The sequence below is a fragment of the Pagrus pagrus genome (assembly GCF_965226575.1).
Source record: "Pagrus pagrus genome assembly, chromosome: 13".
Classification (NCBI taxonomy): Eukaryota; Metazoa; Chordata; class Actinopteri; order Spariformes; family Sparidae; genus Pagrus; species Pagrus pagrus.
This window is the reverse complement of record NC_140197.1, coordinates 9,269,339-9,295,239: the sequence shown is the minus strand read 5'-3', so window position 1 is coordinate 9,295,239 and position 25,901 is coordinate 9,269,339. Positions and strand designations below refer to the sequence as shown.

General features: G+C 41.6%; 2 protein-coding genes across 5 annotated transcripts in view; both read right to left on the bottom strand.

The window, feature by feature from the left end:
- LOC311267691 (myosin-10) overlaps positions 1-18,008 on the bottom strand; it is a 56,850-nt gene extending 38,842 nt beyond the window's left edge. For all 4 annotated transcript variants that reach the window (XM_084370886.1, XM_084370888.1, XM_084370887.1 and 1 more), the window contains exons 1-3: positions 17,783-18,008; positions 15,794-16,171; positions 9,359-9,515 (exon numbers count right to left, since the gene is read on the bottom strand). In XM_084370886.1, the coding sequence (XP_084227012.1) occupies positions 9,359-9,515; positions 15,794-16,138 (502 nt within the window). In that variant the 5' untranslated portion in view covers positions 16,139-16,171; positions 17,783-18,008. The remainder of the gene's footprint in view (positions 1-9,358; positions 9,516-15,793; positions 16,172-17,782) is intronic.
- A 647-nt stretch (positions 18,009-18,655) lies between these two features.
- Positions 18,656-25,314, bottom strand: ddx47 (DEAD (Asp-Glu-Ala-Asp) box polypeptide 47). Its single transcript, XM_084370834.1, has 12 exons — positions 25,141-25,314; positions 24,827-24,920; positions 23,578-23,766; positions 23,422-23,493; positions 23,093-23,211; positions 21,953-22,024; positions 21,737-21,853; positions 21,464-21,610; positions 20,269-20,406; positions 20,109-20,179; positions 19,807-19,936; positions 18,656-19,052 (listed from the first exon to the last, which is right to left on the bottom strand). The coding sequence occupies exons 1-12, from the start codon at positions 25,267-25,269 to the stop codon at positions 18,846-18,848; spliced, it is 1,485 nt and encodes a 494-aa protein (XP_084226960.1). The 5' UTR covers positions 25,270-25,314; the 3' UTR covers positions 18,656-18,845.
- Between the last annotated feature and the right edge of the window lie 587 nt (positions 25,315-25,901).

Below are 25,901 nucleotides of genomic sequence, written 5' to 3'. Positions count from 1 at the left end.
CGAGGGCTCCATGGGTTAGCAGTGTCTCTCTGTCTTTATTAGATGGTTGGCTTTGGGGCCACTTTAAAGGAAAAGCATGGGAGATTATATGATCTTTTGATACAATTATTCACTTTTTGAGTCAGAGGAGAAAATCAATATCTTTCATTTCTGTCTGTTAAACAGACGGACAGATCATGACAGTGGGGGTTTTAAGGGGGTTATGTGCTGGACTATTTTTTGGCTGGTTGCAGTAACTTTCCTGGAGCCTCAGTTGGTTGCATGGCAACTGCTCCCAGCCGAGAAACAGAAACACCTCGTAAAATTGTGCATTTTTTCATCATACTTCAGTTTCTGGACAATTTCTACAAACAATAGATACCATGCTAATTAGTGAGCACTAGAAGTGCTGGTAGTCTTTGTGCTAACTGGCTGCTGGCTTTAGATCCATACATGAGCTGATATGTTTCCCACATGTTGTACATGACACAAGCATTTTCTTTGTTCCCCCGAAACTATTCTTTTATTTGTACAAAGACAAAAAAAGACTGGAGACAAGAGTTAGGTTAATTAGGTTAAATATGTTCTGTTTCAAGTACTTCATGTTTAAATTGCGAGTTGATGATGGCCAACTTTGGTAAGAGAAATGGAATGTAATAGATTAAACAGTATATTTAAGAGAAGTGTTAAACACATATGGCTGTTAGAGTCTCTTGCTTGTTACACTCAGCTTCTAAGCCACATGTCCTGTGGGCTTGTGTTTGGCTCGTAAGGCTTGTGTTATACTGTCTGAGCTGAGCTCCACAGAGAGCATTCAGACAGGCTTTTGGAGTCTTTCCCTTTTCAAGTCCCACAAAGCACATTTTTCAAATGTTTCTGACAGAGGGGTGAAATGAGAAAATCCTGGGAGGGGAAAAGAGGGGTATCGAGATAGATAGAGCAATAATAAAGAGAAAGAGATAGAGAGAGGGGTGTAGAGGACCAGGTCCCACGTGTTTTTCATGGAGAGGTGCTGGACTGGTGTGGTAAACATTCTTGGAATAATTAGAAGAGTCTTTGAAATCCAATATGTCTATTCCCCTGCATTAACCGTACTTCATGTCTGTTGGCCTGAATATATGTGCCGGCTATATGGCAGCATAGCAGAGAGACAACATATGAGTAGCACAGTGGAATTGGTATCCATGGCTCAAATTCCCAGTCAGGAGTCAGTGAGTGGGACTGTAACATCTGGTGAGGGTGGGACTGAGAGTTTCATGCAGTTTGAGTAGTTGTACTACCTGTAGCTTGTGCTTGCTGTAGAGGACTAGCAATACGCATAAGTGACACAGAGTAGTACATGGAGAAGAGTGACACATGGCAACAGTGAGGCGTACTGTACGTTTTGGTCCACTGAGCACAGTGGTCATGATGCCAGACAAAGTACCAACAGCTTCAAAATAGCAAACACAACAACACAGAGACGTACTTATGTTCTCATTTCCCACAAAAGTGACGGGGTGCATGGTCTATCCTCTGCTTCTGATATACTCTGTAACGATTCAGACTGTTGTTATTTAGACTGGCTATACAATTTTTTTTTTAATTACATTCCAGTCATAAACTCATAATCAATAACTACTCCAAATCAACACAATTGTATGCTCATCATCTAACCTCTAATCTTATGTGTCTAAAACATTCTGAACAGAGTGATTCTGAATTACATTTTGCTTACAGCTGAACAATATGCAATAAAAATTATATTGCAATGATGTTATTGATGTGATTTTTGCTGGGGTCCTTATCAAACAATAATGTTCTCTCATGTCTGGAAAATGATTTGTAGGCTGGGGCATCTCTTTAACACTACAATGCTTCATTTTTAATGGTATGTTGTGACGCATTTTACCATTGCAGATTTGAATATTGCACTTAGCCATACTGCGATTTCTAAGATATATCGATTACTATTACTAGTACTGCCCTATTAATACTTGATTTATCTTTCAGTGTTGCTGCTGGAACAATGCCACTACTTTCTCTGTGGGCTAGGTTCATCTAAGTTCCTCACAGCTCTTCTTTTCCAGCTGATGATCCAAATGAAAATTCTGTATTTTGTCATAAATCGAAATAAGTTGTCTCTCTTCCTACACGTGAGCAGAGGCAATATTTTACTACAGCACAAGGTGTGATATGCTGTGATCCACAATGCCTGCCTATGTGTGGCCCAAAACTGCAGGAAGAAGATTGCAAATATGTCATCAGTTTATTAAAATCTGTGACCTCTTCCTTTTGGCAGAGTTTAGGTGTTATTGTAAAATGCAATGAAAGCACTATAATGGAGAGTAGCAGAACTCCACTCTACTTTGTCATCACGTCTGTTTGGAAACAGCTACTATGAAGCATCATGGACAACTCCCAGCTCGCCTGCTGCTGTCACACATCATCATGTCCATTTATTGTCAATGTCTTACACTGTCAACATGGATTACCTGTTAAGTGTCCCATGGAAACATAATACACATTATCACCACTGCTGCTCAAAGGCCAACAATAAATTCTACACACTTCTCTGGGCGGGGTTATCCACTAAAGACAGTGGATATCTTGAGTAGCAGTTTGCACTACAAGTCTTACACATAGGCAGGTACAACAGCACGCTTTCCAAGGGTGTAAAATTAGCCTTGTGCTGTTGGGTGTTGCCTTAAGGCCAATGAAAGGGGAGAGAAAGCAGTTGTGGCAGATATGGCAGAGAGTATTTGGCAAGGTAATCGATTGCAGATGGCAGCCGTCGGGCGGCTTGTTTGGCCCACAGTGGTTCTTTGTGATGGCTAGGCCTGCCATAATCCAGCAGGACAAGGCTGTTTTCGTGTGCTGTGTGTTTATGCTGGCACCTCTAATATCGCAGTGCTAAGCTCTGTAGCCCCACAGGAATCCAGACACACAAGGGGGAGCAGGGGTCCAGCCACACAGGGGCAACTGTATCAGTGTGAGACTGTGTGGCCGCGTACAACTGAATCTAGTGGAGTCAGAGAAAGAATATAAAATAAACTAAATCAAAAAGGGATCAAATGTGACAACAGTGTCACATTTGTATTACTTATTCAAGTGAAATAGGGCTGCAACTGACTATTGTTTTCATTGTCGATTAATGTGTTGTTAGTTTCTAGATTGATTGATTGGTTGTTTGGTCTGTCCAATAACAGAAAAAGGTGGAAAAATGTTCATCAGTGTTTCCTAAAGCCCAAAATTTTATCCTCAAATGTCTTGTTTTGACCACAACCCAAAGATACTCAGTTTACCACCTTAAAGGAGTAAAGAAACCAGAAAATATTAATATCGAAGTAGCTGGAATTAGAGAATGTTGACATTATTTCTTAAAAATTACTCAAACTGATCATCAAACTATTGTAGTTGCTGATTAATTTATCATTTGAAAAATAATTAATCAATTGATTAATTAGTTGTGGCAGCTCTAAAAGGAAACTGTGTCATACAACTAGGAAGCAGCGACAGGCTGAGGTGAAACAAAGTAAAATTGCCTCAAAAATGTGGCTGAGTTTTGTGAATGTGTTAATAAATACAAATATGTCATCAGTTGCTCATTAAACACAGTGACTGAAAAGCTCAAGCACCAGTCAGCCAGCTGCTTCTCTCCCTGGCCTGCAGTGGGTGTCAGAGAGAGGGCAGTCCCAGCATCAGTCAGGTAACCCTATCTGTCCTACTCAGGCTTCTGGTATCAATGCTATGTGTCTCTCATGACAGCACCAACCAAGAACGAGGGGAATACATGACAGAGACTTTAAATCATCGTCTCTCAGTTCTATGAATGTCTCTGACAGTCACACAGACCACCTGGCTTCATGGCAGTGAAGAGTGTTGACTATTGACTACACATGTGTAAACACACGCAAAGTCAACAAGATTGGCTTATATACAGGTGGACTGTGGCTTATTCTTCCTAAATTTTCCCTTGAATGTTTGTCTTATTTTTTTTTTTTTAGACTTGAATAGGGAAATGACCTAAAATACCCATCCCAAGTTTCACCTTTATGTCCTGAAATAAATACAATACTCTAAATAATTAACGCAATAGCTGTGGGTGAAATAGATACAGTCTTCTTAACATTCATACTTATTCTGTGATTTCTGCCAAGCCTCTGCAATCCATCAACCATTTTAAAATCCAAGGGATTTAAAAAAACAAAAAAAAAAACGAACCTTGAACCTTGTAATATCCCAAAAAATTGTCAACTGATTGTCAACTGAGAATTCAGGCTTCTTTCCATTTAACAGTAACATGCTGTACATATACATGACAACTGACACACAACAGCCCTCCCAGTCATCGCCCTATCGAGACTAGATAGAAGAAGTGTCAGGGGGGAGTAGTAGATCAGAAAAGATGTATGATCCCCAACAGAAATATGATTTTATCCTTTATGAACAGCTGTCTGTCATCTATGACTCATCTGCCCGTATGTATTTGTATGAAGTATGTGTCTGCGTGTGCGTGTGCTTGTGTGTGTATGTGTGTAAGACAGAGAATGTTTGCAGTACACTCATGCAAACATACTGTTTAAACAGGCTTCCCCATTTGTCTGAAAGTCATCCCCTGAACATGTAGTGAGTACAGACCGGGAAAAAGTCCCTGACACACACACACACACGCACACGCACACACACACACACACACACACACACACACACACACACACACACACACCTGTCTTGTCACTCAGGCCCTGGGTGTGCCCTTCACCAGGCCTCCTCTCCAGTCCTCACTGCCCCAACAAGAGGCCTCATTTCTTAGGGGAGAGCTCTGTGGCTCCAGTCTTCCCTATCTGCACCCTCACACACACACACACACACACACACACACACACACACACACACACACACACACACACAATCACACACACTACACCCTGGTCCCAGCCCCCTTCAGACTGCACAAAGCCCCCATTGTGAGGCACAATGCTGGCCGCCCCCTCTGCCTTTCCCCTGTACCCTCTGCTCTGTTTCCCCCATAACTCTGTCCCCTCTGCCCCCTCTTGCTTTTGCCTGACTCCCTCATTCTCTGCTTTTCTTTGCTTTCTTTCCTCCTCTACTCTCTCCTCTTTATGCTTAAATCTCCACTACCAATCCTGTGTCGTGTCTGTAGGGTTCTTCCCTCTTTTATCCTCCTCAGACCTTTCCCCCACTATCCCCCTTCAATATTAAGGCCTTCAACGAACCCTCGTCTCTCTCCGTCTCTCTCCCAGCATGGACCTCCCTCTCGCCTCTGAGTTCCAAGACATTTTCCACTTCTCTGAGTGTTGTGTCACCTCCTATATCCCCCCTCTGTGCTGCTGGATAAGAGACACGTCATGTCTAGAGGATCTGTAGTTCATGTGGGGTAGAATGATTGTTATTACAATGTTTCTCTCTCTGTCGTGGCATTTATACTATTTGGGGATATGTGGGGTGGAGTGTAGAGGATGAGTTTAGTTTTATCTTTTGCCAAACGGCAGCTGATGAGCAGACAGTGGCTCTTAGTATCACTCATACTTGGTAGTTGGGAACCAATGTTGTTTCTGGGTAGCTCAACCCACTTTTTTGCTTGTGTGAGCGCACATTTCCAGCCTCTTTCCAGTCTCTTTTTTGCAACTTCCGTAAGTTCTCTTCAACTTAATTTTCACCTGGTATCATCTGTGTGACGGGTGTGGGAGCTGTGCAAGATTTCGGACCTACCATCTGGAAAACTTGCCATTCATCTTTCTCACACTTCTAACAAATGAAACGTATAGCACATCAGCAGCAATGTCGGAAGATTCTCCTATCCACACCCTTCTGTGAGAAATAAAAACACCTGAAACAGGTAGGGGTTTGTTCAGCTATTTCTGAACATGTTTTACCATTCAGTGCCATCTGTGCGGCTTAAGATTCTTGGAGTTGCACAACTTGCACGCGCAACACATTTGCTTCAAAGTGAAAGAAGCAGCCATAACTTTGACCATTGGCTGGAGTTGCAAGACTGGCAGTAATCTAAAGAAATCCCACTGTGATATTTAATTTGCCAATATCCAAACCATAGTTTGTCAATTTAATGTTGACTTACACACATGCATATATGCAGTGTTTCACATGTTTTGTTGAAGAGAGGTCTACTGCTACATTGCATACATACAGAGGAGCAATCTGTGGCATTCACCTCAGAAAATAAGGACCTGCCCGGTGATGCCCTGTGGTTTCTTGAGTAAGCTGAGCTGCAGTAACACTACTGTATAATGCAGTTGCCACCTGGGTGTTAGTCTGCTTTATCTGTCTTCCTGAGAAACAGCAGCATGAGCCAGACAAGAGGGAAAAAAATGAAAGAAAACACAAATACATGCACACAGTCTCTAGGAATCTGAATATGTGGCACAAACCTTGTGGTCTGACTGTTTGAGGGGTGAAATAAGAGAAAATGGGGACACAGCGTTGTTAGTTAAACAGAGGCCTAACCATGGCAACCCTGGCTACACCCTGACGTGGAGGAGCGATGAGAAGGTGGACATTCCACACACTTGTCCTCCTGTGTTTCCTGATCAAAGCAGGAGAGGGAAGGAACAAAGCAAACTGAGCCACCACAAAGCTTCCAGCAGAGCTGCGGTTTGTATTTTTCATGTTAAGTGAAAGGCGACCAAAATGCCTTCAAGGATGTGGGGAATTTTCCTCTTCAGCGTCTTCCAAGACAGAACATTCTGGTCGAAAGAAAGAGAAACAGAAAGAAAGAAGTAGTCTGAACAAACTAGTGAGTAAAGCAAAGAAAGGGGTAGTCATTGAGGGAAGAAAGAAAGCAATTATAAACCAGTAGGAGATTCTAAATAGCTTTGGAGCGTTAAAAGGCACAGCTTTCCTCATCCTGAACAGGAAATAGAAACCGACTGAAGGAGATTTCAGTGAATTACATTAAATAAAAGCCCCTCACTGCTGCCATTTTAAATACTGTCACTCTCACCAAGTGACACCTCTGTTAGACATCCCAGGGGAAGGTTATTTTGGTCACACACACACAGATACACTCAGGTATCCATGGTGACGCACCCCTGCTCACCCAGCAGAGGGTAACGGGCTGCTCGGACGATTGCGACAACTTGACGATGACTCAGCTTGTAGAATTTAGCACAGCATGGTATGGAGAGCTGGGACAGCAATGACCTCATTCCAAGGGCTGCTTTGCCCCCCACCTCTCCCCTCGCTTCTGAGGGACAGCAGTCCAAAAGAATGAACACCGCCGACAGGGAATAAGGGGGTAAGAGTAAAGAATGGTGGCACAGGAGAGGTGTCTCATATCCAGACAAACATCTTGCATAGTGATAATAGTATGGGTGGAGTGTGTGGTTCTGAATAAAGCTATATTTAGTGTGAGGAACATATGGTTAGTGCAACAAAAGGGATGCCAACAGGAATGGAGTGAGTTAAAAAGGTTTGGGAAACATTAGCCCCATATTTTCCTTAACAAATACAGTTCTCCAGGACTTTGGAGCTCTGATCTTCACATAATACACACTTTAAGGTCCAGAACCAAACATTAAAAATCAATGGTCCACATTCTGGCTCTGCTCAGCCCAGGGCTCCAGTTAAAGTCTCAGCTGTGTGGAGATCCAGCCCGCCTAGACCAGAGCCCAGAACACAGCCTGAGGGTGTGTAATGACAGGGAGCCTCCAGCACATCAGTCAGACACACAAACCCTGGAGCTTTACAGCTGCAGCTGCAGAGGTCAACCAGAACATCAGTGACAATGTCACATCAAGGCTAACGTATGTTGGGACAAATATTATAATAAAAGGCAAGGGAAAAGTTGGCAAACATGCTTTTTATAGACTCAAATCCTGTGGATGTAAAACAAAAGGGAGAAAGTAATGCTGTTGTTTCACGGTTTGACACTGACAGCACACAGCAGAGAGGCTGAGGCTGTCTAAACACTGATAGACTGTGATAAAGGTTCTGCTTATCGCAGCGGTTCTTCTACATCAGAGATTCAAAAACAATTCGTCAGACCCAAAGTGGGTCACAGTCCCTGTTTCTTGTGGCTCTTTTACTTTTTCAACTTGCTCAGATGTTCAAATCTTGATAATGCATACACAGCAAGGTGCAGACTAAGTTGCACAACTCTCCTCCTAAAGACTTTATTCATTCAAACAATTTGGACTATCTTTGACATGCACCTAAAATATAAACTGTAAACAAGCTAACATTTTGAGCATGCAACAGCTGCAGCTCACGGCATGAAGCAGCTTTGCAAGATGAAAACAACTCTACAAGATCTGTTAATGACAGCCTGAAGACTGGTGCTGGCTGAACCTGCTCTCTCTCTCTCTTTTTCTACATATCTCTTTGTCACAGGGCATCAGTTCTAGCAGGCAAGCCTCTCAACACCAACGCTATTAGCAGCTCAGAAACCCCTCGCTACTTCCTCTAAACAGAGAGAGAGGCTGTTGTCTGTCTCTGCTGGCAGTATAATGCTGATACACTGTAGATAACCAAATAGACTGCAACACAATAAATCATAAGAAATCCACAAAGAAGAATGTACTTTTAGTTGAGCTGTTGAATAATTCAGAAACACTCAAACACAAAATATTTCAATATAAGGAAACAAAACAAAACAAAACTTTTTAAGAGTGTCTCTGCATTATATTTTTCTTTAAAAGTTTGGGAAGCAAACACAAAGTATGGATGTTTGGCAGCACACATTTATCCCAAAATAACATCATTACTATGAATTGAACCTGTCTGAATTTGAACTTGCATGCTTGGAAAAAAAGTTGCAGTTGTTCAGAAAAGAAACCAGTCCAATCCTCGATGCTTTGCCTAGTGTTTACAGTGTTGACGATGGTGTTGAACAGCCTCTTATTGCCATGTAATAACTAATTGACGACATGACACGGTAACAAATCTGCCAGATAGTTAGTCATCTACTTGATCCCCCCCCTTATGACAGCAAACCTCTGCAACATAATCGGTGATGTCACATCCTCTCTGACCTTATGACCTTTCACACACTTCACACACTTTCTTCACATACTAATCTCCTGGGCTATGCAGCCAAACCCCATGCTGCCTGCAAGTGAGCTAAACTCCCTGCCAAATGTGCACGTACTTGCATAAAAAACAACAGTTTCCAGCGTTACTGCATCTGATGCTGCCAGAACCCACAATTTTTCAAACTGAAAGTCAAAATATATTTGTATCTCCCTTGAGATGACGAAAATACTTCTACAACTCAAGGAAATGTCATCTTGAAAAATTAAAAATCACACAGTGGACGACCATCATAACACACTGTCAATGAAGACCAAATTAAAAGTAAAGAGCTTAATAAAAAACAAAATTAAAAGGTCAATTTGAGGAAAACGAGTGCCTGTCATACCTTGAAGCATGCAGCGGTATGCTGACTCAGAGATGGCATAGATGTGCGGAGGCATCTCGTGCCTCTTCTTCCCTCTGTACATCTCAATGATGTTCTCTGAATAGATGGGCAGGTTCTTGTAGGGGTTGATTACCACACAGAAAAGGCCAGAGTATGTCTGTAAAGATACAAAACAGATGAACATGGGAAATGATTACACAGTAAGGAACAAAGAGAAGCTTCAGCTCAACATCAGAATCACTTTATTTTCAAGAAATGTTAAAACATATTAACAAAGCCATGGCTGTTTTTCAAATCCTGCTGGAAACAGGCAAGATAAACTCTCACTAGCCAGAATTGGAAGAGAGAAAATGTAAAACATCAGTGTTCTTCACATTAAAATGGAACAGGCAAGTCCTAGTGTTTTAAATCATCAGGTCTGCATTCTGTCAGTGTAGCAGGAGCTGTCATTACCCACGTTTTAGGAGCTTACATCATTGTAGCTGGCATGCAACATAGTGATAGACACAGGGCAGACTGAGTAAATGAAACACTAAACAGACTGTTGTGTCTTCTGAAGCATCACAATGCCCTGAGAGCGCTATTAAGACTTTAAATCAAACACAGAGCTACACTAAAGAGTGTATGAACATTATAAAGACTCATGTGGCAGCAATGAGCTTGCACTGCAAACGTTTAGCCTACTTTCTGAGTTATGGTGTTGCATTTGGCTGTGTAATTAGCCCGAAGATTTCTCCCCAGAGAGTGTGTGTGGTATGAACACTTCTCAGCTATGCTGCAGGCTGAAACGACCAGGCAGCGAGGCAGCCAGGAGTGAGTGAGAGGCCCTGGTGGGGCAATGGCTGTCTCTCATTCTGCAGATGTTGCTGTAGACTACACAGAGACAAAACTGCCTTCCAGTAGTATGACTTTGATCACTGGCATGGCAATGCCGACCTCTACTTACCTCACTATCTACCCACATACAGTACATACTTAGAAACATGAACTTTAACTACTAACAGTTACATGCAAATGTATACATATATATATATATATATATATATATGGACCTTAAATCATTAAGAGTGGAAGAGAGTCATAACAATACTGAAGGTATTGAAGGTACTGAACTAAAACTGGATCAGTTAGACTGTTAGATATAAAATAGTAGTTAGAGGTTGAGGAAAAAAATATGTTCTTAAATGCATTGCGATTCTCTCTTGAAACACTGATTCAGAAATGTCAATAATCAAAAAATTAAATCCTGATACTTTATGATACATTATGATCGAGTGAAACAATTTTGTAAAAATGGACTGTTCGTTCATTCGGGCTGAACCCACTGGATGGTGAAACGTAATGATATTTATCGATTAATGGAAGAATGCAACCAATTAAGAATGTATTAATGGACAATCAGAGATGGGCACAAATACACCAAAAAGTATCTAATTAAAATACAAGTAATTTTTTCATGTAAAAATACAAAAATACATTCTATACAAACTGATATGATTACATTTTAGCCATTTAGTAGAATCAATATAGGATTTTGTTGGGTCAGTTGTCATTATTTTGTGTTATTAAGTTTATCAATCAAGCTGGCTCCCTGCTGGCTTCAAGGTCAGTGTGGCAGAAATGTTTGTTCTTTCTCCTTCTGGGACCACATGTACACTCTGCAGTTACTTTTTGTTTATAAGAAGCACTTGCATTACAAAACAAAAAAAATCAGGAGTATAGGAGAGAAAGAATTAGCACGATCTGTTTAATGTTTTGAGATGAAGTTCAGGAATTCTCCACAGAGGCTGTAATAAAATGACTGAGCCTGTTTTAAAGAGCTGTAATTATTTCAAGAACTGTTCATTCTGCTCTTCTCTCCTGTTGCTCCTGCTGTCAATAAATAGCATATATGGCATGTAATATTTACAGAACCTATGTCCTAAAGGGGTCTTTTCATATCAAAGTATCAACCATTGTGACATCTCTTAATTAAAACTACATCCAAGGGCAAATGAGGCACCATGCTGCGAGTGACTCAGCAACCATAGGTTCACAAAGTAGGTCCCAGAGAGAAGACTGTTGCCATTATGTAACAGCTCAGTTTGGGCCCTCAGTCAGCAGAATTGAGCAACTGATGCTCTGTACTGCTGATATAAAATAAACAAGAAGCAGAAAGGGGTAGGAGAGAGAAGGTGGCAAAGACGAGGGAGGCTGACAGAAATGAAGAGTGGTGCAATGATCCAGCTGACGGGGCTCCCTTAGGTCCAATCCAGTTGAGAAGCTGAGGTGTAACAAACAGTGAACCGTGTTCTCAGCCTTGCAGTAAATTGGTCCCAACCTGAGAAGAGGAGAGAGCTCAGAGACGGAGAGAGACAGGGGCCTGCTGAAATTCTAACTCTCCACTCTCCTTTGCGAGGCTAATGAAAAATTAATTCACCCTTATCTGAAAACTGGAGCTGCTATAAATAGGGGGTCTGTTCTGTTCTCTTCTGTTCTGCGACAGGGTTCTGCACTGAGGCAGCTGGCGAGGCTGCACAGAGATGCCTGGACTGTAGGTGGACGGACCCAGGCCACTGAGGGGTTAAAGGGGGCACTGTAATTTGCTGCTTCATGTCTTCATGTGCGCATTTTATTTGGTTAAAACTGGACAGAGTGTCTTGTTTTGAACAGAGCTGAAATGGTGCGTCAGTCAATCTGATCTCTAAAAATAACTCCAGTGGTTGAATTGAGGTTGAGTCTGGCATTTATCTACAGTTAAAGTCAGAGGTCCTTTTCTTTATCCACCAATCTCTGTGTTCAATTGAACAGAAATGCCTTAAAAATTAAAAAGCAAGACATAATTTTTGCATGCTTGTTGTTGCACTCATAGTGAAAAATCTTGCAGGATCGTTGCAGAATATAGAACATTTACTACTGCTGTTGCCTGCTCCCAGAGCATACGGCTAACTCAACACCGCCTGCCAAACCGACATGTCTGGCCCCGTCCAGGAAAGAGAAGGTGATATTTCCACTGTGTAATCAGATCCAGGGGAGGGGATGCCGTGGCCTAGTAACAGCTGAGCAACATACAGCCAACAGCAGACACAACAGCCGACCCCATCTGCCATCTCTGATCAGTGAGGCAGCGTGCCTACAGTACGTTGATAGGCCCTTCTCCACTGTAGAGGTTGGAGAGGGCACTCTGGGTGCAGAGGCAGCCTCAGTGCCATTGATCTGTGTGGAGTACAGGAGACCTTGACCATTCCCTTGACAGCGCTTCGCTCTAGTGATTTCATAACAAAGCTTGTGAATACTTCCGACGAGGCTTTTGAAATATGATCAATACACTGAGATGCATGGTATCCAATAACGTCGACAGCAGCAGCACACCTGCTTTTCTGCAGCTTTAATAAGTTGGAAATTCTTGCTCGCTGAATTCTAGAGCAGGGTGGCCATCATACCGCAGTATGTTAACAATGCAGCATGAATCAGCGGTATTCTATTTCTAATTCATACACAAATTCATGGTTATGTTTTTCAAAATCATAGTGACACGAAAAGAAAACAGATACTGAAGGTTGCATGTGACTTTAATCCACATGTCTCCACAGGGATATGGGAAGGAGCATGACGGTGCACTTTTATTTGCATTCGTTTTTTTTCTGTGCTGCTTTACCTGTTGCCCTGCAGCAGATCCAGCATTAGAAAATAGAGCAAAATCTGACTAGGAAAATGGGGCATGTTTGGCTTGCACACAAATAGCACTTGAATAACAGAAAAAATCAAAATGTCATAAAATTAATAAGGTCAAGATCAAGATGAAAGAAAGATAGGGTCCATGTCACTGTTGTCCAGGAGCAGTGAGGCACAGAGAGAGAGTGTGGGAAAGAGTTGGTGAAGACAGGACGGACACTGAGCGGCAGCAGCAGAGCTGAAGTGGGCGGCGGGAGACAGACAGACGGACGATCTTTTTGCCATGGAAGAATGCTGAGGCTTTCTGACAGCTGAGGCTTATCTAACGACACAAAGGCCTGCTTGTAGCCCCGCTAGTGTGGTGTAGCCTTGTGTGTAGTGCTGCGGTTAGCCTCTGACTCACCACCTCACAGATAGCAAGCTGCTACAATAAATGAGTTGGCTAAACACGCTGACTGACTTCGCACGGATGGAGCCGTCAGATGGGCAAAGGGCCACAGTGGGAGCCGGCATGGGAGAGAGGAATCAATCATAGCTACCACACAAAGGCCTAAAACTGCAGAGGTAGCCTTCAGGTTGCAGTTGCTGCACAGTAAAGGTGTGCGATCGCAATCCACAGAAAGAATATAGGCAAAGAGAGAGAACATGATCACACTTTTGCCAATATTACTAAGATGTTGACGGATGTTTAAGTGGCCATTGGTCAGTATTAGCCAGGGACGAGCAACCTTTGGAGGAACGTTTGAAGGAACTTTGTGCGTTTCCACCACAGGTACCAGGATCTAAATTAAGTTCCTGGGACATTATATGATACCCCAAAAACTCCCTGCCCCAATGCTTGACTTGCCATAAGTACAGGAACTTTGGGGGTTTGGCTTGCAGTGCTAAACATTTCCCTAATCTTTGTGGGTGTTTAGACCTCAGTGCAAACAACTAGATGAAGGAACCTTTGATTTTCATAAGAAAGTAGTTCCTTGGGCTAAAATTTCCACATACTTTGGGTGTCAAAGGGGCTACTATGTCAAAAATAAAAAACCTACATTATTACAGTATTGTGAATTGCGGTATATATCTTTGTGTTATCATTTTTTGTTGGATCTTGATTCAAAATACCCAGTTTACCTATCTGTATTTAAAAAAAGTGCCTAACTGCAAAGTAACTGAGAGCAGAGGAGCCACTTGAACATCTGAAAGTGAAGTGAACTACAGACTGTAGTATGCATGCCCAGTAAAACCATACCGGTTAAAACGTAAAGATTTACATAAAAGTAGGTGAGCAGCAGACTTTAGCAGATCTATGCTGATCTCACTATGATTCAGACAGGGAAGTCCTCCCTTGCATCCACCCCAACTAAGGACACAGCCTGGGGGAGGCATTATATTATGTCTGCAGTAGATGTAGCTGAGCTTTGGGGGGTAAGTCAAACACACTGGAAAAAGTTGGGGGTTTCTTCTTCTAAGAGTGAGCTGAATGGGAAAATTCTCTTCCTGATAGAAAACCAAAACAGCCAGACACATGTTTTCAATTTCTCTTGGCCATGGGGCAAATTAACAAGCTCCAAAGCCAATTCTGAACCACGAAGAAGTAGAAACCATGACACCATGGTATGAGAGAGAAAATGAAGAGGAACCCAGGAGGGAACCGGGGGACTTGCATGTCAATTCAAAGCATATGGGAAATTGATAATAACACCTTCGCTGAAGGGTCAAGAGCCAGTGATGATGTTTTATCATGATGTGATGGGGAGAGCAACAATTGCCCCTGCAGTCTCTGAACCAGAGTCTCTCAGATGATAGCCAACCCACATTCTATTCCTGGAAAACATGTCACTAAATGGGTCAAGATCACAACTAGAACATCACAGAGCAGCTCCTTCTGTAGTCAAATTGGATTATGGGGACAGTGTCAATGCGACAATACAAATAACTACAGACATTGACTCTGATTAATTCAGAATGTAACATATAATTAAGAGACTAGACAAGAAAATCAATGCATTGTCCATACTCAGGTAAATTTAAATGTGTTTGTTTTGGATTATGTTTTTGACCAGGGAGTTTTTCCAAAGTACTCTAATAAATTACATTTATTTATAAATCTAAAAATGTTGGTCTTGTGGAACGGAATGAACCTTAGGTGACAGAATCCTTCTTTGTAACCTATATTTTGGGCCAAATTTGTTTATTTTTGCACAGTGGGTCTGCCACAGAAGAGAGAGAGAGGTCAAGCCATCTCTGTGATCAAACAAGGCCTGCCAGTAGAAGCACAGAGGAGGACAAACAAACTGAAACCAGTCGTGTTTATGTAGGAGGCCTGCCTTTGGCTGAGGTGAGAGGGAAACCACGATGGGAGGCAACAATCTGTATCCTAGAGGCACTAAGGAGAGAAGAATCAGCGGCGGTTAAAGTCTGGCAATGTTTAAAAGACCAGCGAGACCTGTCACTCATACTGTGTGCAAATATGTGTGTGTCTGTGTGGTCAGGATTCTTTCAGAACAGCCAAAAGCTCAATGCCCTCTCTGTTCCCAAACAAACACTGACAAATCAGATCTTACTTTAACATAAGAATGCAAAAGACAGCTAAAAGTTAAGACTGGTGTGCATTCAAGCAACAATACTGAAGATCATTTCACAATTATAATAGCTTGGGGTGAAATTGAATCTACAGCTGTGAGACCCAGGGGATCTTTGAGATTTGAGGTTAATCTTTCCCCACTGTGGAAAGTATACACAGTAAGAAAAACAGACAATCTTTGAAGGGTCTTGGTCAAAGTCACTCACATATATGAGTCCCGAGTAGTAGCGGTCCTTCAGGTTGTGCAGCACAGACGCCTCATTCAGGCAGGTGAGCTCAGCCATGTCTTCCACTTTGCTGAACTTGGGCGGGTTCATCTTCTGGATGTCATCCTTGTTGATCACCACCTTCTTACCGTTCTCGGCCAGCTCCACCAGCACCTCCTCGCCGCGCTCCTCCCGGATGCTGGCTGCCTCAAAGCCATGGCGCTCTGAGGGTACCCACACCAGCTTCTTGGCCGTCCAGTCGGCCTGCGTGGCTGGGTTGTAAACCACAGCCCGGTCCACGAACAGGTACCGCTCTGGGTCCTCTTGCCCACTTCGATGAGACATCTTAGCTGCGGTTAACCAGAGCAACGTGGCCACCTAGGACAGACAGGGAGTGGTACTTTAGACATAATACATGGGATATAAAATATCAGAAACAGCATACACATGTCTGATCACAGATGGTGTCTGTGATCAGTACAGACTCAACAAAGGGATATTGTACTTTCACTTTATGATTATTTGTATTTTTTGCTATTATTTCGTTTTTTAAACTGTAAATATTTAATACATATATGACAAATCATATTATAAACAGTCAGATCAATGATAGGAGACAGGGACAAAATAAATCTCCTGCACTCTTATGCGGTAGGGGTCCACTGATATGGCTTTTTCAGGGCTGATGTTGATACCGATTATAAGAAATTAAGGACACTGAAAAACGAAATTTGGGACCGATATTCATCAAGTTATGGAAAAAAACTTAAGTACAATTTACTCAAGTACAGTTCTTAAGCACAATTTTCAGGTACTTTATTTTGGCTACTATATACTTCCTCTCCACAACAGTTAGTTACTCCTTGATTATTCAGTGTTTATAACTGTGACATGTTACCAATCAGATATTGTTGTGGGCGTGACACTTTGTGAGATGATGCTGCATAGGAGCCAAAATAATACATTTTTAAATGTGTTTATTTTATCAGCAATCTGATGGAAAAAAATCACCAATAACGATAACTGGGAAAATCGTCCAGGGCTGATAATCGGTGTACCCCTGATATGTGGTATGACAGAGTAATACACAGGACACAGTGAGGAGGGGACATGCTCAGAGCATGACACACGAATTAAAAGTCGGAGCACATTTTAAAGGCAGGTTTCAGTGCAGGTCTGATGGTGTGCGCTTCTTCTTCTCACTGAATGGAGCCGCACAATACTAATGCGCATACTGCGTAGGCTGCTCCGCTCTCACGACAGATCAAACTGGACGTCGTGAATGGCCCATTACTGTTACTGGCGTGTCAACCTGGCAGTGTGGGGAAAACCCCACAGTTAACACATCACCATGTCGCCCTGATAATATCTACAACCTGCACTTGTCTGTACAGATGGCGCTTATACAACAGATACGATGACTGTGCATTGGCAAGTCCCCAGAAAGCAGAGAAACAAACAGTCCGGAGGGGAGGAAGTCCTGTTTACAAATATTAGGCTAATATCTGCGCTAATTCACCTGCGCAAATGGAAATGCTAACCAATTAAGCTAATTTTGATAAGAACATATGACAAATAAGGTTGCTAATGATGGCTAAAAGTATGTGTATTACCAGGGGAATAAGCAAAAACAACTAGCTTCAGGGAAGGTAGCAAGTTTAGTTTAGCTCGAATTAAATAGTTATCATGAAGCTAGCTTTAGCACTTTGTTTTATGTTGTTTCACCATAACCTCAATAACATGTATGGGTTAACAAACAGGTCAGCAACTCAGGCTAACATTAACCTACCTGAGAATAAAAAAGGTGGGCTCTGAACTCACTAACCAAACAGCCAAACTAAGTTTCCAGAGCACCGTCCATCCTCCATCCTCAACACTGCTCCGTCCATCCACACCGTTGGTCCAACACCCCCATGCTCTCTCTCCTCCAGGTCCTCGTTGTGAATGAGAATAATAACAACAACAATAATAATAATAACAATAACTCACCTGGTGTCAGTCAGTGAAAGCAGCGGTCAGATCCTGTTCACCGAGCACTCCGATATCCCCCTGACGCGACCCTGTGTGCAACTAGCTACCACACACAATTGAAATGCAGGCATGTATTTGGGCTTTGGTATGCAGCACAGGCACAGAGAGCGCTGCCTCTACACTGGAGCCCCTCCTAAACAGAGCACACTTGACCGCTGCTGCTGCTGCGGCTCCCCGCCTACGATGGACTGTGCGCTCACATAGAGAGTGACCATGCAGATCATCAATACACCCACTGTGACACCGTGTGGTAGGATTCACCTGAGCGGTGATGTGGGCTGTATGCACTCAGGACAGTCGTAATATGCTTTATCTCATGGACAAACACATTAAAATAATCATTTTCTCAGGACATTATGGTGTGATTATCTCCATTTAAAATCTATCCCTCAAATATCTATGCATTACACACACCCACTGGATGCAGCCCACAGACAATTGGGCTCTCACTTTGCGGTCTCCCTCTTTGCTTCGTTGTGATTGGCTGGAATGAACCAACCCCCCAATTTGCTGCCAATCAATAACATGCTTGAAAATAAAAAAAGGGTTGCTATTGCAATTGTTGCTTGCCTACATGACTTATTAAATAACTTTTATTATCACTGCTCAACATTTATTTGATATCTCGCATTCTTTTTAAAATATGTTCTTTTTTTATAATTCTGAAATTATAAAAATAAAACATAAGAAAATTATGTAGATTTGTAGCTTTTCTCCATTTAAATGCTGTAGACTGAAACACCGCCCCCTTGTGTCTGAAAGCAGCAACAGCACCATTTTACCCTCAACACTACTCCCGCAATCACACATCGGCCTCCCACAAACACAGGCTTTTGGTTTTACTGAGGCGTTTTTATTACAAGTGGAAAACTCTCATACAAGAACAAGAAAAAGCATGTTTTCTATAATTAATTAGTTTGCTTCCGTACTAAATACAGAAAAGCATGCTCAAGTTGGATATGAAAAACAAGAGAGGCATCATAATGTTGTGGGTATGTACAGTCTGTTCGTGTCAGAGGCTTCAGCGTCTTCCCCTCCACGCTGCTCCACCCCGCTTCTTCATCCCTCCTCGTCCTCCACCTCCTCCTCCTCCTCCTCCTCCTCGTCCTCCACCTCCTCCTGGTCCTCCCTTCACTTTCTTCCTCACTCCGCTTGCTTGTTCTGTGTCATCCTCGTCTCCGTCTCCTACTTTGGGCCGTTTCCTTTTCTCACCCTGCTCCTTCATTTCCTGAGGAAGACAAGACATTTTGTTGTAACAATTTAATGTTAATTGGGTTTTTTTTTTTTTCAGTAAACAATACAGATATGACATCTATTCTTTCTTTAAAACCGGAAAGCAGCTACAAGGAACTTGCCCCTGTGATAATAGTAATTTTGTTAAAAGGTTAAGTAATCAGCATTCCCCAATAATGTAATGTCTTCATCATAATAGGCCAACAGCAAAATATAGCTTGGTAGTAAGGCCAACATAAAATACTACCTTATAAGCCAGTTGTACAGAAGTATCGGCTGAAACACCACCAGACTACAGAGCAGCTGTAAAAGCTTGAATTATCAGAATCTGCCCAAAAGTCAGTCTTCTTGGTGATGGTCTCGTTCGCTTGTGAAGATCATATAGAGACATCAGTATCAAATTGAGACTGTTTCGTAACCAGCTAAAAGGTCCTTATAGTACGTTTGAGCTGACGATACCTAATCGTTTTCATTACTTTTAGCTACATATTTAAACTGATTGTCCATTCCTTTAAGCTAGCAATTTTAGCCATTTATCTATTACTATTAGCTAACTGTTTAGACTTTTCTGCTCACTTGCCAACTAGTTTTCCATCACTCTCAATCAAAACATGTGTTATTCATTTGTTACGTCTGTCAATATGTCCTTTCAGTCTTTTTCTACCAATGAAGAAGATTCAATTTGTCTGTCTGAGAGGACATTCCAGTTATTTGGGCAGAAAAGTGTTCGTACAGTAAAGATGACTTACCAGCCGGGCATATCTCTGGGCCTCGCTCACCCTCTCTACCAACATCATCACTTCGTCTTCCTGGGTCGGGAAGGCAGGGAGTTTCTTTCCAATCAGAGTTTCGATTCGCTGGAAAAGCTCCACGTCATATCTGAGATAACAGAATGTGTCAGTTTACTGAAGTCATCTCATAGTCACTTATTTACTTGGAGCATAAACAGAAACCCATCATAAAGGTGGCAGACACCCACAATATGTGTAACACAAAATAATAAAAAAAGTGATCCAATCAAGTCTCAAGACATCAGAGAGGAAGTTCTTACTGAGTGACAAAAGTGATGGATTTCCCCGACCGTCCTGCTCTGGCTGTTCTTCCGACTCTGTGGATGTAGTCCTATAAGGGCAGACAGATCCAAAGATAAATTTAAGTCAAATCAAACAATCATCAAATAACTGGGAATGTGAACGTCAGCACTGAGGTACCTTGGAGTGAGTGGGGATGTCGTAGTTGATGACGCAGTCGACATGAGGAATGTCCAGTCCTCTGGAAGCCACATCGGTCGCCAGCAGCACCGATCGAGACTTGGACTTGAATTTGTTCAGCGCTCCAAGACGTTTGTTCTGAATGACGCAGGGAGGAGGATCCAGAGTGAATAACAAGACAGCAAAACAGACACTGCACATAAGTTTTGCACTACTGGGAAAACTTCCTAAAAAGCTTCATTCAGTGTTTGACTGTATGTATTTACAGTACATAATAACATCACATTAATTACGTAGTGATGATAATAACAGTAAATTGCTTTTTTTTTTAATTAAGAAAAAAATGCAGAGTAGTTTAGCTGTATTAGTGTGTCCACAGCACTTTTATCTTTTATTTATTATAAAAGGGATGAATAAAAGACTTATGGTTAAGCACATCAGTTAAGAAATGAAAGCAGTGAAAACTGAAGATGGAAAGATCTCTGATGAGGTAGATATTATAAATGCAATCTCACAACTGCTTCAAACATGAATTTATCTTAGAGTTAAGATCACAACATGACAGACATTAACTGACATGAGTTGTTAATGTTTATAAGTTACACAAAGGACATCTTTTGGCACCCCAAATACCAAACTTTGTGTTAAGATTGCACCAAAGAATGCTGTTGCAAACAGTGCAGTGATGTAGGGCGGCAACTAATGACTTTCATTGCACATTGTGCTTGCACAAATGCACTATGTCACTATTTCCCAAAGTGCACAGTGAAATCCTATAATGGCTTAAAAAGGTGTGATCAACAACACAAGAACCAAAGATATTCAGTTTACGAGACAATAAGTAGAACTTGAAGCTGAAACCAGCACATTGTCATTTTTGCTTCAAAAAAATACAAAAATAACTTCTTGTCGTTTCATTAGTCCATTAATCGTTACAACTCTGGAACACTTTGTTTTGTGATTTTTACTGTAAGCTGCAGAAAATGCAGTGGACAGCTCTGCATAATTGTTGCACTACAACAACAGGCCTTGTGAATGATGGTGTCTGTCAGTAGAAAAGACCAGAATCTGTTTTATCAAAAATGTAAACCGAGAAAAACAAAGCAGAGCTGAGAGGACAAACGTTTGCAATTCTTAGAGCCAAGTGATTCCAGGGAGTGTGTTTGTGTGTGTGTGTGTTTCACTGAGGCTCTACCTGACTAAGCTGGCCATGAAGAGGGATAGCAGTGATACCAAGGTTCCTTAACAACAGCGCCACCCGCTGGGCATTGTTACACGTGCTGCAGAAAATTATAAATGAGTTGCCGGCCAGCTCGTTCAGGATGGAGACCAGGTAACAGTCCTGCCGGAAACAGGCACAGACACAACCTTAAATATGCTTTATAGAAATATCAGCATCATTGATATGCAGGATTTGTTTCCAGACATTTAAATATGAAAAGAGAATGTGCATTTCTGTGTGATCTACCTTGTACTTTGATGGTATAAAGACATAATATTGCTGCAGTTTGTCTACTGTAGAGTATTTGGTGGATACCGCACACTTCACAGGATCTTTCAGAGCTGCCCTCTGGAGTTTCTGGACCTGTAAAACAAATCAGAGACTGTCAGTACTCTTCTGTCACCTGGTGTACCTGCAGCACCAGCAGCCAGTAACACAGAACAAAGCAGAACTATTGTCTACCTTTTTGGTCATGGTGGCAGAGAACAAGAAAGTGCGCCTCTCTCTGGGAATCACCTTCAAGATTTTATCCACCTGGAAAGACAAGTTTCATTATTTTTTATTGAAATGTAAAAATTAATGAATGTTTCCACTTGAGTGATTTCTTTTCTTCCTATTCAATAGAGATAATTAAACAAAATGAAGCTAAATATAGTGGGAACTAGGGCTGCACGATTATGGCCAAAATGATAATCACGATTATTTTTATCAATATTGAAATCAAGATTATTAATCACGATTACTCATTACGTTAGGTAAAACATCTTTTTATTGCACTTTTTTAAACAAACCGTATGTGAACAAGGCTTCAAATTGAAACTTAAAATAATAATAAATCATAAATAATAAAATAAAATGTACCCAAGACAAAGGGCAAAAAATAAATATGCCATTGCAGAGTGCAACCATAAAGTGCCTGGGTTGTCTGGGTTGGCGCTGGACACGGATGGGGATTTAGTGGACCAGCGTTAGCTTTGGCCTTCATGTATTCATCATATTTGGGTTTGTGGTGTTTTTTCAGGTGGTTGAATAAGTTAGTTGTGTTGCCCTGTGGCGCAGACACAACTCTGAAAAGAGAAGGAGTTTAGGAAGTTAGAAGTTTTAGAAATGTAGGGGCGGGACACCGCCGCGAAATGTCGTCCAGATAGAGACAGAGTGAGCGATTTTTTCAGGGTTGAGCGACATCGCTGGACGGAGCGATATCGCTCGTGGCACGTCAGGACAGGCTGATTGAAAAGTACACATGCTAATCACTTTTCCTTGCTCGCTCGCTGTCGCGTCGCTATATGTCAAGACGGGGTGTCACATTGTTGAATATTATTTGAGGCTGTCGCTGCTGCAGGGTGCGCTCGCTTGCTAGTTAGGCAGCTTAATGAAGCCCTAACCTTTCGTTCGCCACCTGGTGGTTGGCTGACTATTGGGTTGAGAAAGTGCTTGATTTGATATGCAACAGAGCCCGCTTTTTAAATGTTAATATCGCGACGATCATCTTAATTTAGTCGTGGCAGCCAAAATCGTGATCGTGATTAAAATTCGATTAATTGTGCAGCCCTAGTGGGAACATGTTGCACTGAATGAAATCAAGAGTTTCTAACTACCTACCTCAGTCTCAAAGTCCATGTTGAGGATTCTGTCTGCTTCATCCATGACCAGGAACTTCAGAGCTCGGAGGGAGAAGCCCTTTGTGTTCTCCATGTGGTCTATCAACCGACCAGGTGTGGCTGTAAACATATTACATTCACTTCATCACATTGATGCCAAAATTATTATCCTTTCAAACTGTTGCATATTGAAATGACTGAAAGTCTTCATAGACATTAAAAGGTCCCATCTTGTAAATTAGATTTCCATGTCTTCTTAGATTATAACGCAGGTCTAGGTGCTACATAAATACTGTGAAATACTCATCATAGTTTCAATAATTGCCTTACCAATAACAATGTGTGGTTTTTTAGCCAACACCAAAGACTGGGACATCATATCGATTCCTCCAACGATGACAGCTGCAACAGAAATGAGACAAGTTTCAGGTACAGAACCAAAGAATCCCTTCTGGATCTATGTAAACAAGTTAATTGGACACGTACCACACTTAACACCAATGCTGGAGCCCAGAGCCTCAAACTGCTCAGCGATCTGAAATGCCAACTCCCTGGTGGGGGTGAGGACGAGGGTGTGAAGCCTCTGGGGTGAGGCCAGCAGTGACTGGAGGATGGGCAGAGCAAAGGCACCCGTCTTTCCTGAACCAGTCTCTGCCAGGCCGATAACATCCTTTCCTGTAGTTCAAGAAGAAGGCACAAACAGAAGTTAATGAAGTCATGTGTACAGGCCGAGGAGGAAAAGTAACACATATACTCCAGTTCTGTACTATAATTTGAAGTTATTAGCTCACTCAACTTGAGAATTTTCCATTTTATTTAACTTTTTCAATTCTAACTCAAAAAGTTTCAGACAGATGTACAGAAGAGCTGCATTGAATGATTAAACAATTAGTTGCCAACTATTTTGATATTTGATTATTTGATTAATCAGTCTGAATCATACTTCTCTGATTCCCAATTGCAAAATGTTAATATTTTCTCATTTCTTTACTCCTCTAAACTGAATATCTTTTGGTTTTGAGACAAGACATTTGAGGACATCGTTTTGGACTTTGTTAAACACTGATCTACTTTTTTTTGTTTAGCCTTTTCTGACATTTTACAGCCCAAACAGCTAATCAAATAATCACGAAAGTAACCGACAGATTAACTGTTAGTGAAAATAATTGTTAGTTGCAGCCCTAATACACCGTACTTTTTATTCACCCATTTATTCAGCAGATATAGCAGAGGGTTCGTTTGCTGATTAAGACTTTAAAAACCTTTAACAATGCCAGAAATCCTTGCTGATTGGAACAAAAAACAGACTGTGAAAAACACAAAAACATCCTGCAAACCGTCCATCACAAACACCGATATACATGTAAAATATGATGCATTGTCATGCAGTAAATGAAACAAACTATAATAGCTACAACATTGAAATGCAGTTTAAATGTTTAATGCATCAGTGATAACAATATAATAATGTAATGTATTGATGCAGTGCTGACGGGGCTAAGACTGCTGCATAATGACATCAGGCACACGTAGCTGATAATTGTGTTGTTATGCGAGTGTGTTTACTCATGTAACGTTTTGCATGCAGGACTAATGGAGTACTTGTACACTGTGTTACAGGTATTCTAGGCACATTTGATTTGATGGGCTGCACAGAAAACACAGTGGCATCAGCAGCAGCCCTCTCTGAAAGACTCAGCTGACAGAAACATGTTACCGTCACCAGATCACTCACCTTGCAGGGCTACAGGTATAGCTTCTACCTGAATCTTTGTTGGACTCTTCCATCCCAGCTGGTCACAAGCCTCACAGAGAACCTCAGTGACACCCTGTGAACGGCACAGACACCGGGTAAAGACCTTTGTCAGCTGCTGATAATGTTTTGATACCAAGTTACAACAGTTATTTCACCATAGCCAGACTGGAGGTATATTTCATACTATAAACACACAGGTGTAACTAGCTTAGTTTAGCTAGCTCAAACTGCTATGCTGCTGCTTGTTGACGTTGCTAAAATGGCGTCTCCTCTTCACTGTGAGATAAACCTACCAGGTCCTTGAAGCTCTTCACTGTCTCATCGACTTCACCACCATTAGACCGACTGTTATCATCATCACTACTCGAACCGTCGAGTGTTTCATCTGTGTTTGGCTTCACGTTTTCCTCAACGTCCGCCATGCTTTTCGCCCCAACGTGTCGTCAGGTCCCCAAAGCGCAAATGCGGAAACAGTTTCGTGCCGCAATGGATGGTGGGAATTGTTGTTTTTAGCACGACCTTGTTTGTCAGCACGCATAGACAATATGAACATACGCCACACGAGGTATAGTGCACCACCGAAATCTTATTAAACTTACCCCACCCCTTAAAAAATAGATACTATTTAAAATATATATAATATTAGATTAGATAGGCTATTAAAGTTAATTTGAGGCAAACATATAAAGTATCCTGGAATACATTGTTATACTATCTAATTATTTTGTGTATATGATTAATTTGTGTATATGTTTATAATAACTTTGTGTATATGTATAGAATGATTTTGTGTATATGTATATAATTATTTTGTATACATGTTTGTGCTTATTTTTGTGTTGTCCATACTTTTGTAATGGTGTGTCCACAGAAATCAATCAGACAGCTGCAGCCACAGTCCTCTCTAAAACATAGAAAGTGGAGCACATCACACTGACCCTTAAATCACTGCACTGACTTCTTCTGTATCAAAGGATATATTTTAAAATCCTAATACTTTTCTTCAAGCACTGAATCAACTTGGTCCAAAATTCATCTCTGATTTACTTCACCA